This window comes from Trichophyton verrucosum (genome assembly GCF_000151505.1).
Source record: "Trichophyton verrucosum HKI 0517 chromosome Unknown TV-F-a-04g03.M13f1, whole genome shotgun sequence".
Lineage (NCBI taxonomy): Eukaryota > Fungi > Ascomycota > Eurotiomycetes > Onygenales > Arthrodermataceae > Trichophyton > Trichophyton verrucosum.
The window spans coordinates 4,947-26,595 of record NW_003315409.1 but is presented as its reverse complement, the minus strand read 5'-3'; the positions used below and the strand labels follow the sequence as shown (position 1 = coordinate 26,595).

The 21,649-nt window shown below is 48.0% G+C and overlaps 8 protein-coding genes across 8 annotated transcripts; 5 read left to right on the top strand and 3 right to left on the bottom strand.

The window, feature by feature from the left end:
• Positions 1 to 2,649: 2,649 nt before the first annotated feature.
• Positions 2,650 to 6,462, top strand: TRV_04544 (uncharacterized protein; the record flags this gene model as incomplete). The annotated part of the gene is made up of 1 exon (XM_003021292.1): positions 2,650 to 6,462. One exon carries the CDS (start codon positions 2,650 to 2,652, stop codon positions 6,460 to 6,462), a length of 3,813 nt encoding a protein of 1,270 aa, XP_003021338.1.
• Positions 6,463 to 7,173: 711 nt separating this feature from the next.
• TRV_04543 (uncharacterized protein) lies at positions 7,174 to 8,895 on the bottom strand (the record flags this gene model as incomplete). The annotated part of the gene is made up of 1 exon (XM_003021291.1): positions 7,174 to 8,895. The coding sequence occupies one exon, from the start codon at positions 8,893 to 8,895 to the stop codon at positions 7,174 to 7,176; it is 1,722 nt and encodes a 573-aa protein (XP_003021337.1).
• A 1,814-nt stretch (positions 8,896 to 10,709) lies between these two features.
• TRV_04542 (uncharacterized protein) lies at positions 10,710 to 11,951 on the top strand (the record flags this gene model as incomplete). The annotated part of the gene is made up of 3 exons (XM_003021290.1): positions 10,710 to 10,755; positions 10,825 to 10,880; positions 10,956 to 11,951. 3 exons carry the CDS (start codon positions 10,710 to 10,712, stop codon positions 11,949 to 11,951), a joined length of 1,098 nt encoding a protein of 365 aa, XP_003021336.1.
• A 768-nt stretch (positions 11,952 to 12,719) lies between these two features.
• Positions 12,720 to 13,311, bottom strand: TRV_04541 (uncharacterized protein; the record flags this gene model as incomplete). Its single annotated transcript, XM_003021289.1, has 2 exons — positions 12,720 to 12,995; positions 13,141 to 13,311. 2 exons carry the CDS (start codon positions 13,309 to 13,311, stop codon positions 12,720 to 12,722), a joined length of 447 nt encoding a protein of 148 aa, XP_003021335.1.
• Positions 13,312 to 14,259: 948 nt separating this feature from the next.
• Positions 14,260 to 15,220, top strand: TRV_04540 (uncharacterized protein; the record flags this gene model as incomplete). Its single annotated transcript, XM_003021288.1, has 2 exons — positions 14,260 to 14,346; positions 14,447 to 15,220. 2 exons carry the CDS (start codon positions 14,260 to 14,262, stop codon positions 15,218 to 15,220), a joined length of 861 nt encoding a protein of 286 aa, XP_003021334.1.
• Positions 15,221 to 15,682: 462 nt separating this feature from the next.
• TRV_04539 (uncharacterized protein) lies at positions 15,683 to 17,018 on the top strand (the record flags this gene model as incomplete). Its single annotated transcript, XM_003021287.1, has 3 exons — positions 15,683 to 16,179; positions 16,242 to 16,668; positions 16,725 to 17,018. The coding sequence occupies 3 exons, from the start codon at positions 15,683 to 15,685 to the stop codon at positions 17,016 to 17,018; spliced, it is 1,218 nt and encodes a 405-aa protein (XP_003021333.1).
• Positions 17,019 to 17,755: 737 nt separating this feature from the next.
• TRV_04538 (uncharacterized protein) lies at positions 17,756 to 18,812 on the bottom strand (the record flags this gene model as incomplete). The annotated part of the gene is made up of 3 exons (XM_003021286.1): positions 17,756 to 18,211; positions 18,271 to 18,736; positions 18,793 to 18,812. 3 exons carry the CDS (start codon positions 18,810 to 18,812, stop codon positions 17,756 to 17,758), a joined length of 942 nt encoding a protein of 313 aa, XP_003021332.1.
• A 738-nt stretch (positions 18,813 to 19,550) lies between these two features.
• TRV_04537 (uncharacterized protein) lies at positions 19,551 to 20,993 on the top strand (the record flags this gene model as incomplete). Its single annotated transcript, XM_003021285.1, has 2 exons — positions 19,551 to 20,244; positions 20,335 to 20,993. 2 exons carry the CDS (start codon positions 19,551 to 19,553, stop codon positions 20,991 to 20,993), a joined length of 1,353 nt encoding a protein of 450 aa, XP_003021331.1.
• Positions 20,994 to 21,649: the final 656 nt, after the last annotated feature.

Below are 21,649 nucleotides of genomic sequence, written 5' to 3'. Positions count from 1 at the left end.
CAGAGGGTTCCTAGATATATCAATACAGACTCAGTCGGGACGGGGCATTGGCGAATGCACGGAGTACTCCGTACACCAGAGGCAGTTCTCTTTTTATGACTAATAGATAATAATCGTCAGTGGTAGTCAGAAGAAGGACACAGCAACTACGATCAAGAAAGGAAATACCATATGGGGGGAAATAAGTACATCTTGAGCAGGTGTGTCAAAGGGGAAAGCCCACATAGCGAAAATACCATGAGTCAATCTAGCTGGCCCGGGTTTTCCGTCTAGGCGCAGGTATCCACAAGAATTTGTTTCAAGGCCTGTGGCTTGCGCTGACGCAGGAATGGATAAGGAGATGAGTGCTGCCATGAAAAGTGATTGGCGGCAACACCCCAAGGTTCAATTCGACTGCAGAGGTTGTACGAGACCAACAGCGACTTTTATGCACGAGCGAGTGCGTACCCCATCATTAGTTACCAGTCATATTCCTGCGGAGAAATAAACCAATATCTGGATTTCGTATTATGTAGTTGGCCCATATTATGAAGTCGAATGTTTCGTGAGATGCGACTCAAGTCCGCACGCCCCCTGCGTCTTGCGATTGCTGAAAGGCTGGCACAATGGTTGCGCAGTTCCTGCATGCGAGATCACTTACGAGCTATCCTCTCCCACACTTTCTCCAGGGACATGCTGTGTCATGTTCGCCGGGATGAGAGAGGGTTTGGAAGTATGCATAGACAGAGAGTACTGACATGGACTTCGGTTGCTTATCCAAGTGACCAAAAACCACCAGGCAAATTAAGCAAGCAGATCCCACGAGGATAGCGCTCCATGTATGGGCCAGACCCAGCCCTCGTTCCCACTAGAAAAACGGAGGATTGATTCGATATTAAACAGGTTAGCGCTGGTCGTGGGCCGGAGGACCCTGCCAGGTTCCGGATTTACCATCCAACAGTTAGACGGAGTATCCGCGGCAAAATAGGTAAGTTGCCTGAATGAGTACAATATTGCATTTTATATAAGATGCAGTGCAGCCTCCCCCAGGCTCGCCGGCGAACTGCATGAGTTACCTGCAGGACCTTGGCCCCTCTTGGCCGGTCACCCCCCTCGCTCCTCATATTGATGACATCGTCCATCCTTGTATAGAAGTGCAGGATGGTCCAGGGGTCAGGTTGTTCCTGGCCGGTGGAGCTGGCTCTAAACCCCAACAGGCATAGTCAGGGGAAGCAAACAAACGTTCCGCAATCCTGAACAATAATAATCCTTATCCTCAATTCCTCCTCGTTGGCGCTAAACCACAGGTATTCTCGGACTGGCGGCGGATGGCGGACGCCCATCCAGCTTTCCATGTCCACGCCCTGGGATTTTGAGGGTTGGAAAGCCTGCTGATAATCCGTCTGCTATTGATAGCTTGGGTAACTAGCAATAAGCCCTGGTCGAAGAACAAGCTCGTACTCCAGAGTCACTAGTGTATAGCAAGAAGTATCGTAAATCTAGTTGATACTAACGGCTCGCAGCCTCTTTTTTTTTTTTTTTTTCCTTCTCCTGGTCCTAGCCGTCCTTTCGGGCTGTAATTCCAGGGTTTCCCAAGAATTCAGTGGAAGCGGAGGCAAATAAGCAGCAATCAAAAGAGACGCGTCTGAAAATCTGCTGGAGCCTCTCGCTTAGACCGCCAGCTGGTGGAGTGCAGCAAATACTTCAGAGGCAAAGGCCGTATCACATTCATATTTCCCTTTCCTAAAGTCCTCTCTCTCTCTTTTCTTCGGCTGCATCCCGACGTTCACCGTGTTGGAGGAACGGCTGTTTCTTATGCTCGTCCGGGTGAATACCAGGCATCTCGTCTTCGTCCTGGCCATCGACTTTGGCCCTCCCTGTGCATATCAGGCAGACTATCGATTCGAATATTGACGACGCCGTGTGACCCTGATCTCCCTGGTTGCTGGGCGGGCAAGCGAAAGAAACACTGCGCTTTTGCTTCTGCCTGCTTTCTTTTTAACCGTCCACGCAATAGGATGGCATACATTGAAGAATAGGTAGCACGGCCCGAGATCTTGCAGCGCTTTCGTTAAGATCAGTCCGCTTGTTCCTGACTCGCCTCAGGCACCGTTATTTCGTCACATCCACCGTCTGTTCGTTGCGCCGGCACTTCCTTCAAATCGACCGGGCCTCCTTTCCCCAGAACTCGAAGTCACTCCTTTCTCCCATCACATTCGCGTATGTAACACGCTCGTGCCGTGCGGTTGGTGTGCCTGTCTTTTCTGTGTATCTCATCGTTGATGTTGTGGTTTTTTTTTTTTTTTTTTTATTTCTAGTCTTCGGCCAAAACGGGAAAAAAGGACCTCAACGCTCTCTTTGCTTACTTTTCGGTGCCAGCCAGAGCAACGAAATAACCGAAATATTCTGATTCTTGTCTCTCATTAACAGCGACTATCTACTCTCCGTCACACTCCTCTGCGAGGATTCTACATCGATCGTTTATCTCACCGTTCCGCTGGGCTGGAACCGATTGTCCATATACTTGAGTCTACAAGGCTCGACTCCGATCTTCCTCACAGCGCCCTATTCAATGACACCTTCTACGACCAACGGAGGAATCAGGAGACAGAAAGGAGAACGTATTAATAAAGGAAGAGATAACCAGGACATCCACTGCTGACCGCCGCTATGAATCGCTTTCGAAAGAGCAAGAAACGTGGCGATGGGCCTGAACCATCGGACGTCCCTCCGGTCCCTATATTCTCCAAGCAGTTCTTCAAGAAGAAACCCGAGCCAGAACAGCCGCCGAAGATAGACCTGTCAACGGCACTTCCTACAGATAATGACTTCCGGACCAGTCTCCTAATGCCCAATCTATCGGCAAGATTCAGCATGCTGCGCGAACAAGATGACCCCAACTCGAAAATCGGAAAGGCCAACGATGACAGCGTTTTATTCCCAAAGCGGGCGTCTAGATTGAACTTGTTTGCCAATTCGCAGCTGGCCGACATCACTGAAGTTGGGTCTTTACACGGATCTGACCGACCCTCCCTCAACATTGGTCGGTCCTCCTATGCATCTGGCTCGACGGATGACGATTGCCATACCCCATCAAGCATCATGACTAGATCGAGGCCGGTTGAAGGCAATACGCTTTTTGGAGGGCGTCAAAAGGTTTACAAGATACCAAATACCCGGAGTGAGCCTGCTTCAGAGAATGAAGGTGGGTCAGAAGGAGGTCCCCGGAGTCCGACTATGGGAGGGAAACAGTTATATCAGAATGATATTGGCTCTATATTTCAACGATCAAAGGATGATGACGACTCGAAGTCGGAGCCAGATCTGCGTCCAGAGTCTACAACTCTGGTATCTCCTCCGTCTAATAGACAGGCCGAGCCATCCTCATTTTTTGTTTCTGAAAACAGAAATTCTGCTTCCACGACTTCGGCCAATTCTCAGGGCCCTACATCTAGACAGGGGTCGGTGACTGCTGAAACTTCTACGAGAAGCACTCAGAATTCGGCTGGAATGAGCCTTGAAAGAAACCCTACAAAATCGCGACGATTGTACGACCGTGGTTTGGAGCTTCAGAACCAGCCTTCTGCACTTTCACGGTTGGAGAGCATCAGCCGCCAGCGAGCCATTGCAAGTGACAACGGTCTCATCAAACGGTCCTTGTCTAAAAGTGCTGTCAATCTCAACGAAAGATATCAGAAACTCTCTCCAGTCTATTCTTCCTCATCGTTTAGACCAACCAGCCCTCCGCCGTCATCAACTTCCTCTGTTGTAGGGAACTCAGAACCCAAGAGGTTATCGCCTGTCAGCACAACCAACTCAGCCCAGGGACTCGCAATGGGATCTCCACTAAGCCCTCCAGCGAGCGAGACAGAAGAAGGATCTGCATTCGCAGCTGCAATTCAACCAGAGGACCGAGGGAAAGCCACAGCCACAGGCTTGTTCAATAAGCCTCTCTCGAAGTATGATGAAAGCCAATTTTCTCAACGCCAGATTCAGATTCATGAGAATAGGAGCAACTCATCATTGCAACGACCAAGCTTGCCTCGAGGAGGTTCTGACGTTACAGATTGTAGACGACCAAGGGACATATCTATTACTAGTCATCAATCGAAACCAGAATCCCCAGGGTTGTCTACTAGTCAGAACTCCCCGCTCTCAACGACCCATAGCATAGATTTCCGCCCAGCACCTGCGCAATTCGAGAAACCACGACTTCCGATTAACCCTTCCACGTTTTTGGCAGACTTCAGCGGAAGCGACTCGGGAAGTGAGGTCGAAGAAGATGTGTCGAATGCTCGTGTCTCTCCTCTTTTCCATCCTCATGAAAGTGTTGGGTCTCCTCTAAAGGTTAGCATGGAATCTGGTGACTCTGTTACTCCAGTTTCTTCTAACAAACCATCTCATCCTGCCCTTGGAGAATTCTATTCGGAATCCCGAGACTTAAACACAATCAAGGAGGATGAACCTGTTGCCGACCCCATTCCAACTGTTCAAGAACCACCCCAACAAATAGAATCTGAATCGCCTGTTCTAGGTCCAACTGGACTAAGTAGTCTGATTCGGGCTCACCTAAGGCAGGATAGTGACAAGTCCACAATATACCCTCCGCCGTCACCAATCTCCATGGATCGACCGCCAGAAAATTCTCACCCAAGTAACCCCCAGGTCCATGGAACGAGATCCTCAGACCTTGCGGTTAGCATTCATAGCAACCCATGGGAATATGATGACTGGGCTAGGCCGACTTACCACCCCGCTGAGCCTGCTGAACGTTTCAGTCAGCCGGAATCAGATTTTTCAAGCATGTCTTTGCGTGCAAAGCAAATGCTCGGCCAAGCAACCGCTCTTAGCAATAAGGGCAACGAGGAAGAAAAAAACACTAACACCGAAAATCAGGAAGAGCGAGCCCCCCCTACCTCTGTCCCTACCCCTCCTAAACCATCCCCTACCGCTTCCCAGCCCTCTTGGGAGGAAGATATTAAGTTCGGCCATCGTCGCGGCGGAAGCACAGAAACTCAGATGGAAAGGGAAGAGTTCGCTAATGAGTTAGCTGAAAGGCGGCGGAAAGTTCAGGAAAAGCTGAGGAATTTTGCAGAGAATGAAAGCAGATCTACCAGCCCGGCATCAAGTTATCGTTTCCCAGACAATGGAAACAGTACTCAAAACCCCAGCAAGGCTGGCAATGCCTTTGCAATTCTCAAGGCCAAAACATCCAGGAACCAGAACAACCAATCAAAACAGGATCACCCATTGGCTAAGTCGTCAAAACTCCTAGGGTTGGACAAGCCACATTTCAACTCTTCAGCTCCGAATCTGCAGCAGAGCAATGATATGTGGCGGGAAGAGGATGAAAGGATGAGGCGTTTGGTCCGAAAATCTAGAGCCGAATCGCCAATGGGAGGGAATCGGCAAATTGGCTTGGGACGGCAACCTCAGCCCCCGCAATCAACCACTCCCCAATCACGCCGGAGTGAGGAAGATACTAGGAATTCTACTCGGGATAGTGCGTCATCAACCTGGAGGAGTGGGCCCAGGGATAGATCTGACTCCGATACCTCTGGCCGTTCAAAGAGTAGGCCTAGATACCGTGAAGATCTTGGAGCTGTTAGAGAAAGCGCTGAGCAGCCACGGATGGGTAGGCCATCTATCGAAGACAAGGCATCTAGGAGCTCATCAAGCCGGCCTTCTATGGAGTCGACCGACCGTAGAACAAGAGATCGCTCGGCATCTACAGGTAGATACAGGAGTAACTCTCGATCAGTGGCTCCAAACTACATTGACCTCCAATCTCTCCCTGGGCCAAGTCCTACGCTTCAGCATCCTGCTATGACGCATTCGTCGAGACCTTCTCCTTCCCCGAACTCCCACCCCTACTCAGCTAATGCTACTCCTCCTATACTTGAAACCTCATCCGCATCATCTACCCCAGCTGCGGGAGGATATGGGGGACCCCCTATGCAATACCCCCTCCCACAGCGAAACCCTCCTGTTCCTGGCTCCGTTGCCACACAACAGAGCCTAGGTTCCCATAAGAGAGTGGTAGACAAGTCCCAAATATCCGAGCCTACTTTCGTTTCAACTACATCAAATGTTCCCACCGTTGGATTGCCTGCAGGAGCTAGCCTCGCCAACGGAGCTCCTACACCTCCAATTCCTCCGATGAACCCCAGGAGAAGGCGACAGACAACCACACACAACATCCTTGGCGCATTCAAGGGATCCTCACCTTCTGAGAGATCTGATCAATATCATCACCACAGTCCTAAGCATCACAACCAGAATCACCCTAATTCATCTCGGAGATCAGAGGAACACAGCACGTTTTCAGACGATGAGAAACGTCCTCGGGCTCGGCAGAGACTCAGAAAGATTTCAAGCGAAGGAGGGAACCTTAACGCTAAGGCTAGGCATCATTTAATGAATGGGAACCAGCCAGCCTTACCACCTCCCCCAAGACATAACCGAGTCGAGGGTCTACTGTGAAGATCTATCTTTCAACTTACCCTCGCTATAATACCTCTATTTTGTAACATTCAGCCGTCATTTCCTCAGCCTCCAATACTTTCAATGGCCTCCAGACTAACTCCATGACACCTTCGGGCAGATCAACCTAGGCTTTTCTTCAAAAATCTGTGTACAAAATTTCATTCTTCTTCTAGTGTACATGTTTTACTTATACCTTTTACCTTTCTATCCATTTGATGTACGACGTGTCCGTTTGTTCGTTTTTCCCTTTCCCCTTTCTTAATTTATATTTCAGGCTTTAAGATTCTTGTTATCCGAAACCGATTGCCTGTCTAGCCACTATGTCAAATACCCCCCTTTATTCCCCTCTGACTAACGAGACCCCTTTAAATCTAGAATGTTCCATATAGCTTCCTTGCTTGCTTAGTCTGATATCGTAGTCTCTATTTGTTCTTAGCCTGGAGAGTTACAATTACAACGAAATCATACCAAAGACGCACAATACGATAACTGCAGCTGGAATATCTTATTGGAAACAAGAATCCAGGAGGAAATGGATAGTGGACAGAACTCTAAATGTAAATTCTTTGAGGATCGAGAGTGAAGAAACATTATAGCAGCAGTACTGCTCCCAGCCTGTAAGCAGCACGAAGAGTTATTCCTCGTCGTACTTCGTGAACAGTTGGAGAGCATATAAAAAAATAAAGAGGTATTTGTAACAGGTCAACTTCAAAGGCTCTTCGATCGTCTTAAACGGGAAGAGGCAAGCAGCGCAGCACGAATCTCTGAACCAGTCCAGCCACGGCCTATAATAGCACCCAAGGGCTGCTCTGCTTTGAATAAAGCTTGTTCTTCCCATCCAAGTACCTCGTGTTCGGAATCAAGTTGGCTAGGTAATGGGCCTTTTCCAGCAAGTTTTCTTAGCATCTGCATTCTGTGTGCTTCACGTTCCTGAATAACTTCGACAACTAGTTCTTCAGTAAGTTTTCCCTGAAAACGCATGTACTTGAATACTTTGCGTAATTGGTTAAAGGGGAGAGAGACAAAAAGCAGGGATATATTGGTTGGATCGCCAGTGTGGTGGAGAGATGATGTAGATGAGCAGCTGGGTCTCTCGAACTTGAATCCTATCGGGATATTGTCCACGATGAAACGGAGTGAAATGTTCAGGACTCTTCTAGCTAAGGCTGTAAGAGTGGTGGTATCTTGAGAGACTTCGCATGAGGTTGTTGAGCCGTCGCTGTCTTTCGAGTTAATCGAATCATTTCCAAGTGAGTTGTTCTGGGTATCCTGGTCGATGACGGTGAGCTCGAAGGGTATTGGACATGTTCCAAATGACAACGCTGTGTCCAGGTTCTCCCAAGATAATACACCAGAAAGCAGACTTAAAGCGTGTTCCACGATCTGGCTTTCCATAAAAAATACACCGGCTGTTGCAAAACATAGGACAAAGTTCATCCGCGAAATACTTGTAGCCGAAGCTACAACATCGTTGCAAAGCTGATGCTGGACCGGCTGGCTCACGCAAAGGGGTATGTGAAAGAATAACTGATCTTGGCTGACCAGGGGCTGTTCATAGAAGTGAAGCAGAGCCGAGACAAACGCAGACGGGTAGGTGAAAGCTCTTCCAGCCGAGATGTAGATCTGGGCAGACTGTCTATCCTCAAGCTGGAGAAGAACAGAGGATAAACGCTGGTTTCTCGATGCAATGATTCTATGAACAGAGTGAGAGATGGAGGCGAAGGCACCAGAGCAAGAATAAAAAGTGAGGCTGATGCCGGAATGCATTTCTGGTGCATTCGACTGGTGAGAGGGAGTCGACACTTCCTGTATTTTATTCAAGCTGTATGAATGTCCGTGATCCGTGGAAATGACTCGGTGATGGCTGCGTGTGGTCGACAAGTGAGGAGAGAAAGGAGGGAGAAGATGGCAGCTACGGAATGGTGTATTTGTAGGATCCTCGCTTGGACTGTAGCTGTTAGGAAGGGAGGGATGTTCCAAGCGAGAAATTCTCTGGCTAAATGGCGTGCCCTGCTGTGTGAGTGAATGCTGGCCAGAGGTAGGAAAACATGGAACATGGTGGTCGACATGGTAGGGCCGCGAGATATCGAGAGAATGACGGTGAAGGCCACCTCCGCCACCACCAGGAAAGGAAGAATAGGGAACCGGCAGAGGAGCCCGGTTCCCCTTGTTTGGCCGCAGATTCTCCTTATCCATGGCTGGCTGGCGTGGTGCCTCAGCGGGCTTCTCTAGGCCGCCAAAAACCATCCCGGGCCGCTCAAAAGCCGCACAAAGAGACTCAGCCTCGTTGGTCTTCAAGACCCCCAACCCCTCTTTGGCAGGTTCCACGCCCTCCATCTCCAGGGCCTCCTCGACCCGACGCGCCTTCTCCTGCTTATTCCTCCTCCACAGGCTCCTGGAGATGGACTGGCGCTTCCCCTTTGCCCCCATCTTTGGCCTAACAGCAGGTTGAACTGCTGTTTCTAGAGGACTTTATCCTCTGACCTATAGAATGGTCAGATAATATTCTGTAAACCAGCCACATAATTAGAAAACACACAAGACGCGATTTTGGTCATGATTGGGGGGAAGTTGGACTCGCCCTGCTAAAGGGAGAGGGGTTATAGGAAACATAGGGGGGTATATATAGTCGGCTGACGCGAGTCATACATGTCCTTTAACCCATAATGGGGGTATAGTAGAGCCCACCCACTCAAGGGAATCGTATGTAACTGGAATAGTAACGATAAAGGCGATAATTACCGCCCGTTAAGGCGTAAAGAATGGCCATGGCTCGAGGGAGAAGAATCGGGAGAACCGCTTCGTCTTCCTCTCCCTCTATCCACCCACCCACCCTCGGCCAGGCAAAGTTGCCTTTGCCTGACCTCCCCTCCAGACTCTGAACAAAGATGCAGGAAAGGAGGAAGAAGAAAAAGAAGATGACTTACTCTCTTTATAGCTGTGAATGAGCCTTCAACTGCCCTTTCAGGTGTGATAGCCGGAGTTTCTGATAATCCGAAAGCTCAACTGAACCTCTGACCACGTGATGGAAAGTTTTCATCACGTGAAAAATTTTCACAGCAGAAAAGTTGAAAGTGAAGATACTAGTCCCAGATGGGAAGTGACATGCTGACTCAGCATAAATAAAGTCAAGACAGTAAAGAAAGTGGGACAAGGGCTTTTTGATAGAAGGGGAAGATAGAAGCATAGAAAAGGACAGGGGATGATGTGGAAGAGAAAGATCTAGGATAGGCTCATGATCCCTTGAGTAGGGGGTTTTCGACTATAGAAGCGCACCTTATAAAAGAGCAACTTCTATTTTCACGGAAGGAGAAATAAAAGGATGAAGAGGACTAGTGGAGAGTCACTCATATGGTACAAGTGAATAAAGGGAGTTATAGTAAGATATAGGACTAAAGGAATTATAGAATATCTAGATAATGTATCTAAATGAATTATCCTGCTTCATACCACAAGGCATTATTAAGTAATAGTAACCTATATCAACAATACATATAGGGTAGAGAGAGGACAATAGGTTTTATTATTGTCGCTCTTAACTTCTTAGGATGTATGGCCCCAAGACAGTGGCTATAATTTGAAAGCCCATAAATTGAGTTATTCTGATGCAGCATTACAGCAGGCAATGTCCATGATATAGAAGCGTAGAGTATATTATGGCTAAACCCAAGAATGCCCATTGAGCAGAGTACTCAAGTAGCTTGCTCTAGTGTTTTCAAAGGAAAATCCAATGACTCCATAAGAGTCGACGTGTTTTGGAAACACTGCGCGGTCGTAGGGGTATCATCAGCCATCCGTTGGGGCAGGCCATTGGGTCTCCGCCAGTGGTTCGCTGTCCCACGCTGCCAGCGGCTGCTCCTGATTGGGGTTTCGTGGCGTACACTAATGTACTTTGTGACCTCGTAACGTTGGCCACATCCTCAGCTGGTTCAGATTCTCATCTTCCGCCGTGTTTTCGTCGTTGCTTTTTGGGTGAAAAGAAGAGAAATCGGTGAAGCAGTCACGTGGTCTTATCTGCCAGCGAAGTCTCAACTTTATCGTCTTGGCGCGATCTTTCAGAAAATTTGGGCGAAAGAAAGAGCGAAAAGGTTGACTCATAGATATAAAGATCGAACTCGCCGGTTTATTTCTTTCTTGATTTCCTTCCTCAGGGTTTACTGAGGTAGATAGCTTGGATACCTCCCGACAGTTACTCCATTGCTTCTTTATTTTCTTCATTGTGTGTCTCAGGATCATCGAGCACCATGCCGTTCGCTAAGCCCACAGTCGAGGATAACGATGATAGCAGAGGTATGTTCACTGTTTCTCCTGCGTAAAATCGGTATCGCCAGTCAAGCAGGGGCTGATATAAAGCTTTAGTGTTGGGATATGATCCGTTGCTCTCGCCTCAATTCCTTCAGACGGAGGTGCCAGTGGTAAGTCCGGCCCCGCAATGCACGTCGCTGGTAACAAGCAAATTTCCTAACACCTGCCATTTTTGCATGTATTAGTCTACCGCTGCGGTAGAAACCGTCCGATCAAGCCGTAAGGAGGTTATTGAGGTCATTGAACAGCGTGATGACCGCCTTCTCGTCGTCTGTGGCCCATGCTCAATTCACGACCCTGCTACAGCGCTCGAGTACGCTGAACGCCTAAAAGCACTGTCCGATAAACTGAAGGGAGATCTCTGTATCATCATGCGAGCATACTTGGAGAAGCCTCGAACGACTGTTGGGTGGAAGGGACTGATCAATGATCCCGACATCGATGAATCCTACAACATCAATAAGGGACTTCGCATCTCCCGAAAACTGTATGCTGATCTTAACGGTATGGGTATGCCAATTGCAAGCGAGATGTTGGATACAATCTCGCCTCAGTATCTGGCCGATTTGATATCTCTGGGTGCCATTGGTGCCCGTACCACTGAATCCCAGCTGCATCGTGAGCTAGCTTCGGGTCTCAGTTTCCCAATTGGGTATAAGAACGGCACAGACGGAAGTATTGGGGTTGCAATTGATGCTATTGGTGCTGCAGAGAAGCCTCATCGCTTCTTAGGAGTCACCAAGCAAGGCCTGGCCGCTATCACCAAGACAACAGGCAACGAGCATGGGTTCGTCATCCTTCGCGGTGGCACAAAGGGCACCAATTATGACGCAGAGAGTATTGCTGCTGCCCGTGAGCAGCTAGCGAAGAAGAAACAGCGTGAGATCCTCATGGTTGATTGCTCGCATGGTAACTCCAAGAAGGACCATCGAAATCAGCCTCTGGTCGCTCAGTGTGTCGGCGACCAGTTGCGCAAGGGCGAGGAGGGTATCATCGGAGTCATGATTGAGTCCAATATTGCTGAAGGCAACCAGAAGGTTCCTCCAGAAGGCCCGTCCGGCCTCAAGAAGGGTGTCAGTATCACCGATGCCTGTATCAACTGGGAAACCACAGTCGATGTCCTCGAACAGCTCGCCGAAGCTGTGCGTACAAGAAGGGAAGTTCGTTCAAAGAAGGAATAGGTATGGAGGAACGTTGGGTATCTCGGGGAATTAGGGAGCAATTAATCATTCGTAGGGAAAGGGTGTCAAACAAAAATTCGTTCTCTGGCCTTGAAAATTATTTCTTGAATTCGGGGGTTGCTTCTGGTTATACCTCTAGCACGCAGGCAGCGATAGATTTGGTCCTATATGGAAGAAAAGATGAAATAGAAAAACAGCAATAATTGGTATTCTTCCGTTGGCATATATTTTTCGTGGCATATTCGGCTGGTTTCTTTGGTAATCGGGAGCCTTAGCCGGTCGCAATCCCGTCATTGGGGTGGAGGAGAATGACGCCGGATTGAGGCATCTCGTCTAAACATCGAGGGTGTTCGATCAGCGTAGAAGGCTACGAGGCGTCTTCTTCAACTTCCACACTCTCTGCTCGAGATTTCAACACAAAAATCTAAGTCAAGCGAAAGCGCGACCCCTGGCCTTTTATACACGGCTGAATTGCCGCGAAACACCCGTACCCACCTGCAAGCGGTCCAATAGCATGCCGGCACCGGATATTTTGTCAGGGATACGCGGGCCAAGAAGCCGCCCTCAACGGTTGGCATGCATCTCTCATATTTCATCGAATAAATGGACAGGGCACGGCCGATATCAGGAGAGGCCAGAAGAGACGATAGGTGTACGGAGCACTTTGTAACTAGCTATTTATGAGCGCTATCGAAAATACCAATCCTTAAGACCCAAAGTTGAGACCCCCGTTGACTCCGGTTTATACGTGCATTTCCAAGAAACCAGTCATTCCTTGCATAGGTCCTGTAATAGATCCAACATACGAAGCTGGAGTGCCTTTGCTTCCTCAGCGGTAATGCATCTCTCAGTGCTGTTACCTGTATTTTCGGGCTTCGAGCTGGGGCCTAGCGGTGCAGGCTGAATAAGCTCTTCTTTTATTGCAAAGAAAGGGATTCCCATTGCCTTGAGCTCCGAATGAAGAGCTTTGGACATTTCCACAGATGCCTTGTACACCTTATCGTCATAACGTTTGATCTCGAGCTCATCTTCTTCTGGTGCCTGCTACATTATCAGTTTTAGATATCAATAAAACTACAACCGTACGGGTCTTACAGATTCATGCGGTTTATCTGTGACCTTGCCTCCCACGGCTCGCCTAGCTCAGTTACGTTAGTTTCGTGTCTCTATAAGCAAATAGACGAAAGACCTGGAATTCATACAGGACTTCATCAAGTTTCTTCTGGTTTCCAGCTCGAGCTTTTTGCTTCGCTAGGAGTCTCTGTCTCCCTTGCCACCAAGTCTTCTCATGTTCATGCTGTGATGCGATCAGCCGTCTAATCCTGAATTGCACGGTTTCATTCTGAGCCACGGTTTTCATCACATATTTAAGAGCGGTAGGCCATGCTGTGATTACAGACGGACTAGCAGAACTCTTATTCAAAGGGCCAGACCCACTCTCCTGGCTACTTGACGAAGAAGTTAAACTCGTATGAGTGGGCGTATGTATCCTATGTGAACTTTGGAGATGAGGATGATCTGTTGGCTGCGAATTACTGGCCGTCTGGGGTTGGCTCGGTTGTGGAGTGCTGAATGAAGAAAGGGTTTTCAAGACGGTGGCGAGATCCGGCGTGCCATTATCTGGAACCTCCATAGCCAACAGCTGCCAAGTGCCAGGCGCAGTGCTTCGGGTGCTATCAATCTGATATCAAGTATGTTTCATCTCGTTCCTCGTTGATTGTGTTCCAGTAATTGTACTTTATGGGTATCAAAGCATAAAGCCGCCACACAACAAAGTCTTTTCACTTTTCTCCAAAGAATTCAGGCAATGTACTCTCAGCTGTTTAGTGACCTGTACTGCTTAATGAGTAAAGAGTGATTGTTTTGATATTGAAAACGTTTGTTGGTTCAATGCCGTTTCATTCCTCAATGGGTATTATATAATCAACGCCAAGCTTGAGCTGACCTTTTGCCCTGTCAATCTTCAGCTAGTTAGTTATCTGATCTTGAAGATGTTTTTTGTCTGTTGGATTTCTTTAATTGATAAACAGCAGAACATTCACTGGGCAGGAAAGAGGTGATTTGGCTTAGAGTGACGAGTCTATATCTAGCTGATGTTAGCCTCATCTGTGATGTAGGAGACCTCGTTGCATTACCACGGGCTTCCGTGCTCTTTCCCAAGGTTAAAAACGAAAGAGCTGCTTGAGGTCTCTTTGCTCTAACCTTCACCATCTAGTTGATGAGCTCCAGAATTCCCCGGGGCTACAGACAAGATTTTTTTTTTTTTGATGTACTTTGAGACTCTACGGCTCGGGGGGCGCTGATACTCATGCAGAGTCTTGCTATTAAACGCTCCAGGGAGGAAGAAAAGGGAGACGAAGCCTCAGAGGATGATGAGCTGACGTTAAGACGTAAAGTATGTGCCCACCAAGTCTCATTTGGCCTAATACCCATACCTTCTTTGCTAACTTGCAATTCAGAGAGTTAAACCCCTATGCCTCCGACCTTTATCCCAGCCAACACAAACCCAGGGCACCGCAGCCTTACCTCTTACTCCCGCGACAACGGAAGACCAATGGAATGATAGTGACGCGGCTGAGATTTGGGATGGCCAGCAGACACATACCCATACTTTTCCCTCCTCCGGCAGCCATATACACCTCGAGGCTGATACCGACATGAACATGATGGACTGCGCGTCTACAGAATCCTCCACTTTGCCTGTATGGCCTCCCACCGGCCATGGTAATGGAGACAGGAGGCGTAATATTAGCAGCTCCCTCAATTTTACAGACACAAGTTTAGTGGTTACCCAAGCTTGCCATAAGTCTTCCTCTGTCAACGCACCCGTGGTTTCCTCGTCTACTAGTGATCTACACCCTCCGGCATCTGCTATCACGCATCTCGAAGCCTCCCGCTTTCCCAGTCCCATAAGTGAATTTCAAGCCGAGACGAAGAAATACACCGGCAAATTTACATTACATCCCTTCCAACCTTGCTCCCACCTTGATGATCCGAGCATGCCTTCAAATACATCTCTGTCCAATTCTGTATCTTCGAAATCCACCAACAAATTCGGCGGTCCACAAGGAAATAGCCCAACCTTACACCCTCCTACAAACCCAGAAGCTGGCTCTTTTCAGAAACGCCCCGATCTCACAGTCAACCATACCGCTACGTTGATGGCAAAACAGCCTAAAAAACCTACTATAGCTATGGGGTTCCGAGCTGACTGCGACAAATGCCAGCGCAGAGAACCTGGCCACTATAGCCACATCGTCTATTCCTAGCGTACATCCGACAACAGAACTCAACATACACCCCTTTGGCTTTTCATTACACCCAACATTTCTGGGTGAATAGGCCATTCAAAGCGTTTAGATACAACCCAGTTGTTTCTGCATTCTTGAACTTATTGAATTTTGCTTTTGCCTTTCTGCTACAAAGATACCCCCTTTTCCCTCCTATTCCGCTTATTCACCAACGACCTTTCTATGTGGTTTGGCGTTGGTTTCTTTACAACAAAGAGGGCTGGCTCCCTGGTTTCTTTATGCCTTAATGTAACTTGGGGCCGTAGACTGTACGTTAGGGATAGCTCTTGTACTTAGAATTGATTAAATTAATCCCGTAGTTGATGCAAGCTCTACTCTTATTACACGACCAAAATAAACTTTCTCCACATATACTCACGTGATAGAGCTTGGCATAAAAGTCCTTTTCAGTTCTCGATTGATTTAATTCACAAAGATGAAATGCAAGCAGTTATTGCGAGACAAGGAGCTGCTATAATGCCGTCATCAAGGTCCCTATTGCGGTCATTAGAGGCTCTACCCTCGCAACTAAACAGTTCTCGCTATGTCTGCACGAATTGTCGCTGGCAATCGTTCCCACGAGCCCGAAATCTGATCTCCACGCCATCTCGTCGATACAACTCGTCCGGCAATCTTCCATTCACCGAAAAGGTACGACGAAAGCTATGGGGCACAGACAATCCCCCAGGTTTAAAGGACCCTTATGGAGGAGAAAGCATACTTGAGAGAAGAGCTCGTGAGCTCCGGGAAGCCAGGGAAGCCAGGGCGGACGAATCGCAAGAAGTCCCGGAAGGATCTCTCGAGGCTATGGCAGAGGAAACGAATGCCGAGGCCGTGGAAGATTACACTCCCGCGATTAATTGGGATGGGCTAGAGCATGTCGGATCATTGGGTGAATGGTGGGAGAAACCACCTACTGAGATGGATAAATTTGATGCGTGAGTTATAAATATTTGACTTTTTTGCGATCCACACAGGCTAAAGGGACTTTTGCGTACAGATTCATGCGGAGGGAAAAGATTACGAACAATAATGATATACTGGCTATCTTACATCAGGCCCTTGTTGAATTGAGTGTCTTGAAGGAGCTTAACAAGCCCTTGGAAGCTTCTTGCGACATCCTCGAGCATGAGCCCCAGATTCTGTCTCTAATCAACAAAGTTGAGATAGTCCCCTCGAAGGAACAATCCGGAGCTGCATTGGCATTCCCAAGTGAAGATGCGAAAGCCAAGGTGTATGAATTCTTCCGTGAATTTGACTCCATCCCGGCTGAGGAACCCGCTGCCTCTGAAGAACTTCCTTCCACAGAACCCGAGATGGATGCCAACTCCGAAGTAGTATCTGAAACCTCATCATTCGAGCTTAGCCCTCCAGCTAGCACAGAGTTCCTGAACATTTCTCTCATGTCCCCAGACATGAAGTTTGCGGTAGGTTTCCATAGAATGACTATCCTATTGCTCTTACTAACATAATGATGTTTCAGTACTTGAAAAGAGTTAGCCAGTTGACCGGCCACTTCATTCCGGACCAGGAGCTTGCATCCATATCCAGCGTATCTTCCGTGCAAGACTTCCTTATCCGCGCTTCGACCCCCAAACCTACGAAGCTTGCGGAGCAGCTTATTGTTGAGGGAACCTTCGATGGTATCCCTAATGTCAAGATCTATGACAGAAGACAAACCCCCATTGACAGCGAAATCGAAACAGGTCAATGGAAAGTCATTGAGGAAGAACTTACGAAAAGAGGACTTCCAATCACAGGCCGCAAAGTTGCATGACTATTATATATTTGGGACAAGTGAATGTCGGGCCTCCTGGAGCAATCTTTGGCAGCAGTTTGATATTGCATGTAAAATAGGACCTTTTTTCTTCGTCAACGCGGATTAATTTTAGAATAAATGTATTTTATGTTAAGGATGTGATAGTGTACTGCAATCAATTACTGACTTTCGTCTTTTCTTCATATAATGTACGCTATTGAGGGGAACACAGTACGTAATTCCTATTGGGTGTACATAAGTTATTCATCCTTTGGGCCAATGTGCAAGCTTCATTATGGATAGTCCTCCGATGTTTAAAATTCCAAACAAATCAGTCAAGGTATCTAGTAGCTGTGCCAAACTTTTATCTCGATTTATCCACTGGACAAATGCGAATAAATAAAGCTGGTGATCTGCGTGATGTCAAGGCTCGGTTGAAACATTGCTTATCACAATTTTTCAGATAGCTCTCCTAATGGTATCTCAAGGAAATGGTCATGCGCTTCGCCGATTAAGCTCATCCTGGACCTGGTGCTTAACCGGCAGCCGAGGCCGGGTTTCTCTGGATTTACTGAAGATTGGGACGCCCAGAAGCCGGGAGATTTTTCTGCTCCGAGCGAAAATATTGCCATGAATGGCCTGTGTAGCGATGCAGAAGTTGCATTCTTGATGCTCCTCTTGGTGTGACGAGATTTGGAAAGTCTCGAAATTGTTCCTGGGTGATTTGTGGCTTGTATTCCACATCTGCACGTGGACTAACGTGAAATAGAGTAGCCCCTGGTCATAAAGTCGACGTTTTTACCATTCTCCTTCTTGTTTTTGGATGTGAATAGGGACTGGACAGCATCACTTCGTTCCGTTTTTGCACGTTTGCGACGTTCGTTTTGTTCCTCGAGCACTTTGGCAGTCAATATAGCTGTTCCAGCGTTCTTGATACCGACTGGTGCGGGAGTGGAGGATGGAGTAGGTGTCTTGCTGTCATTTTTAACCTTTCCATTCGTTGCGGACTCGGCTTTGGAACCATCCTCGACATCACCGTTCATATCGGTGCGGTTCTTTTTTCGCTTTTTGCTCGAGCCAGAAAGCTTCTTTAATGAATGGGCAAGGCCTTGCCGGGATAAGTCCTCTACCCGCGATTTTAGCCGCTCTTTCTCTGATTCCTGAGTTGGAAGAATTGGAATAACATTCGAAGGTTCGTATGGCTCATTACACTGTGCATATATTCATTAGTAAAGAGTCAATAGGTGCCGCAGGATAAGGTTGCACCCACTTGTAAGCACTTATCCGACTTCATTTCACGAATGGCTCCCTCAGAGAAGACATGTCCACAAGGGACAAGATACACTGACTTCACACTTGGGCCAAGTTCTTTTTGAGTGACAGGGCAGATCCAGCGGCCTTTCCGTCCTCCATTCGGTACATCGGGGTTCCCATCAACGTCAAATTTGAGCTCAACAACGTCACGTAGCGATTTGACTCTTCCTTGCAGCACTTCGTCACAGTCGGCCTTTGCGCTTATGGCTTCACTATCGTCACCAGGAAGAAGATATTGTAAGATGGCGTCTTTGTTGTAGAGATTTCCGACAGCGTCTGACACCACAGGCGAGAGAAGCTTCTTATGGGATATAGGGCATGTAGTCCAGAAGTGTTCGAGGTGTTCACGGAGTGTCTCCTTCAGCTGGGTGGTATTTGGGTTCCGCGCAGCTTCTTTCACCAGCTCTCGGCGAGTAGGGATGCTGCAGGGCATAAAGTTAGACGGGCACTCTTCAAACTGCGTACAAGCGTTTCTTACCTTCCACCATCATTACCCATCTTGACAGGTATTCAACTGTAGTCCGTGGGTTCGTTCAAAGGGTTGACGTTCTATTCTACGTGGGTAAGTTTTCCTGATCTTATCTTTAAAGCTGGAGGTTTTGACCCCCGAGGTCGCCGCTTGGCCACGTGACGGTCTCGAGCTCCGCGGTGGAGGAAGCTTCAGACATGCCAACTTGTCCGCTATCAAACTCGCTGCAGGTTCATTCTTCCAACAACCCGCCCTGGCGGCATTTCGATAACTCTTTGTTGAGCGAAGTTTTGTAGACTGCCTATCTGCACTTAAGACGTGGCCCAATGCGCTCACCATGAATCGAGGCTCCCTTTTGCTCTTGTTTACAGCGGTCGTGGGTCCTACGCTATGTGTAGCCGCAGGCGACAAAGGACCCCGTCCGAGGGGAGTAGGACCTGAATGTAACTACCACTATTCCCAGCTTCCCTTCATGACGTTCTCATATTTAATGCAATTGGGCTAACTGGACGTTTGTACACCATTTAGTTGCCAAGTTCTACAAGGACGCCAACAGCTTTAGCTGCATTTCTAACCCCTCCATCAAGATACCATTTTCCGCCGTCAATGACGAATATTGTGACTGTCCAGATGGGAGTGATGAACCTGGTACATCAGCATGCTCGTTTATATCTCCTTACTCGCCATCATACTCTTCGAACCCCGGGAACGATAGGACGAATAACAAGCTATCACTCCCTGGATTTTACTGCAAGAATAAGGGACACATGCCTCTATACCTTAGCTTTCAGCGAGTAAACGATGGCGTGTGTGATTACGATATATGCTGCGACGGCAGCGATGAGTGGGCCCACGTTGGTGGACTAAAATGTGAGGACAGATGCAAAGAGATTGGAAAGCAATGGAAGAAGACTGAGGAAGAAAAGGAAAAGTCATACTCTGCAGCCTTACGCAAACGCAAGGAATTAGCGGCACAGGCATCCAAGACGGAAAAGGAAATGCAGGACCGCATTTTGGCCCTTGAGAAGGAAGCTCAAGATCTTGAAGGTTCCCTTGTGGACCTCGAAGCACAGCTGGAAACAGCCAGAGCAAGGAATAGGGGGAAGACAGCCAGTGGCCAGAGGCAAGGAAAGGCTTATGAACTGGCACAGCTTGCAAAGGCCAGGACTGACACCCTTCGCACTGTACTAGAGGAGGTGCATCTGCAGAGAGACCAGGTGGTAAATCTCCTGCGGGAAGCCGAGGGAATTCTGTCTAAGTTTAAGGAAGAGTACAACCCTAACTTTAATGACGAGGGTGTCAAACGCGCCGTTCGTAGCTGGGAAGACTACGTTGCCCGAAAGGGAGAACATGGCAGTGACTCGTTTGGAGATGATGCCCTGCTCGATGCGCTTAAACCTGAACATGATGAGCCGTTCGGCAACCCCGAGCAGTGGGCAGAAGAAGCTGAACCTGGATTAGGTAAGTCCATATATTCCAGACCACTAGGCTCCCGTTGGTGAAGGGGCAGGGAGGGGGAAAGATGTTTCTGACGTTGTTATGATATTATAGTGCACAAGCTGGCATCTTTCTTGCCTGCCGGCATTGCAAATGCCATTGAAGATGGTCTTGTTAGCTTCCGGTCCGCATTAGTCTCGAATGGTCTACTCGCGGACAGCTCAATGGATGACGGCTCAGATGAGCCACAGGAAGTAAGAGATGCTAAAGACAAAGTAAACGGTGCAGAGGCTTCTCTCAACTTGAAAAAATCTGAGATTCAGGATCTCAAGCGCGACCTCAAAGAAGATTTTGGAGTTGATTCCGTCTTCAGAGCACTCAAGGGGGAATGCGTTTCTCAGGATTCAGGAGAGTACACTTACGAACTCTGCTGGATGGAGCAGACCAAGCAGAAATCCAGGAAGGGACGCGCCGACACCACTATGGGAAGGTTTGAGAAGATCTCATCTATTGTTGTGGACGAGGCCACTCCGTCCGGCCAGATTGTTCAGAAGACCAAGGTTACTCTTTTGTATACTAATGGCCAGACATGCTGGAACGGACCTGCGCGCTCGACGACTGTGATTCTGGAGTGTGGCGAGAACAACGAACTCACCAAGATTACAGAGGACGAGAAGTGTGTATATTCGATGTTCGCCACTACTCCAGCTGCTTGTGAGTCTCCTGTAGCTGGCAAGGACAGCCAGGGAAGCAGTGGAAAGGATGAGCTATGATTGACTACTCCCCGCCATGTCGATTTGGGACTCAATGGCTCGCATCTGAATAAATATTTCAAATTACTGGATTTAGAGATTGGTACCGTTCATTACTAGAGACTAGAAAATTACATGCATGTCGTTTGCATCAGGATGAATGCAAAGCCTAGCGTTACACACGGACGGTCAACTACATTGCTTATTTCAACGTCCTCCGCGGAATTAGTAGAAGATAAAGCAAAAAATAAAACAAGGAAGAGCTTTGCAGGCCTGCGTATGGTGACTCGATTCTCTGGCTGTGGTAACTGTAAAGGCTTGTCTAAACCAAGTCATTTGGGGGGGATACATGGAAATGAGTGTAATAGATTGACTCGCTGGCTTGAAAGCCAACAAGGGTGAAAGAGAAAAAAGAACAGAAGATTCCAATGTCGAATGCCGTTTCTCAGAAAGTCGTTTGATCCCTTCCCCGTGGTCTCCCAATTTCCCGCTCGTCGTATGGTCTTCGGTCAAAGCTAGGTACGTCTTGTCATTGCAGATTGGTCTTCGGATGGAAACTTAATTGTCGTAGGCTGCAATATTGTGGAAGAAAGTATTTGATGGGTAAGGATGACAGTCATAGGTCATTTAGTGCTAAAGTATATCAATCAGCATTTGTATACCTTTTTTTTTTTCCC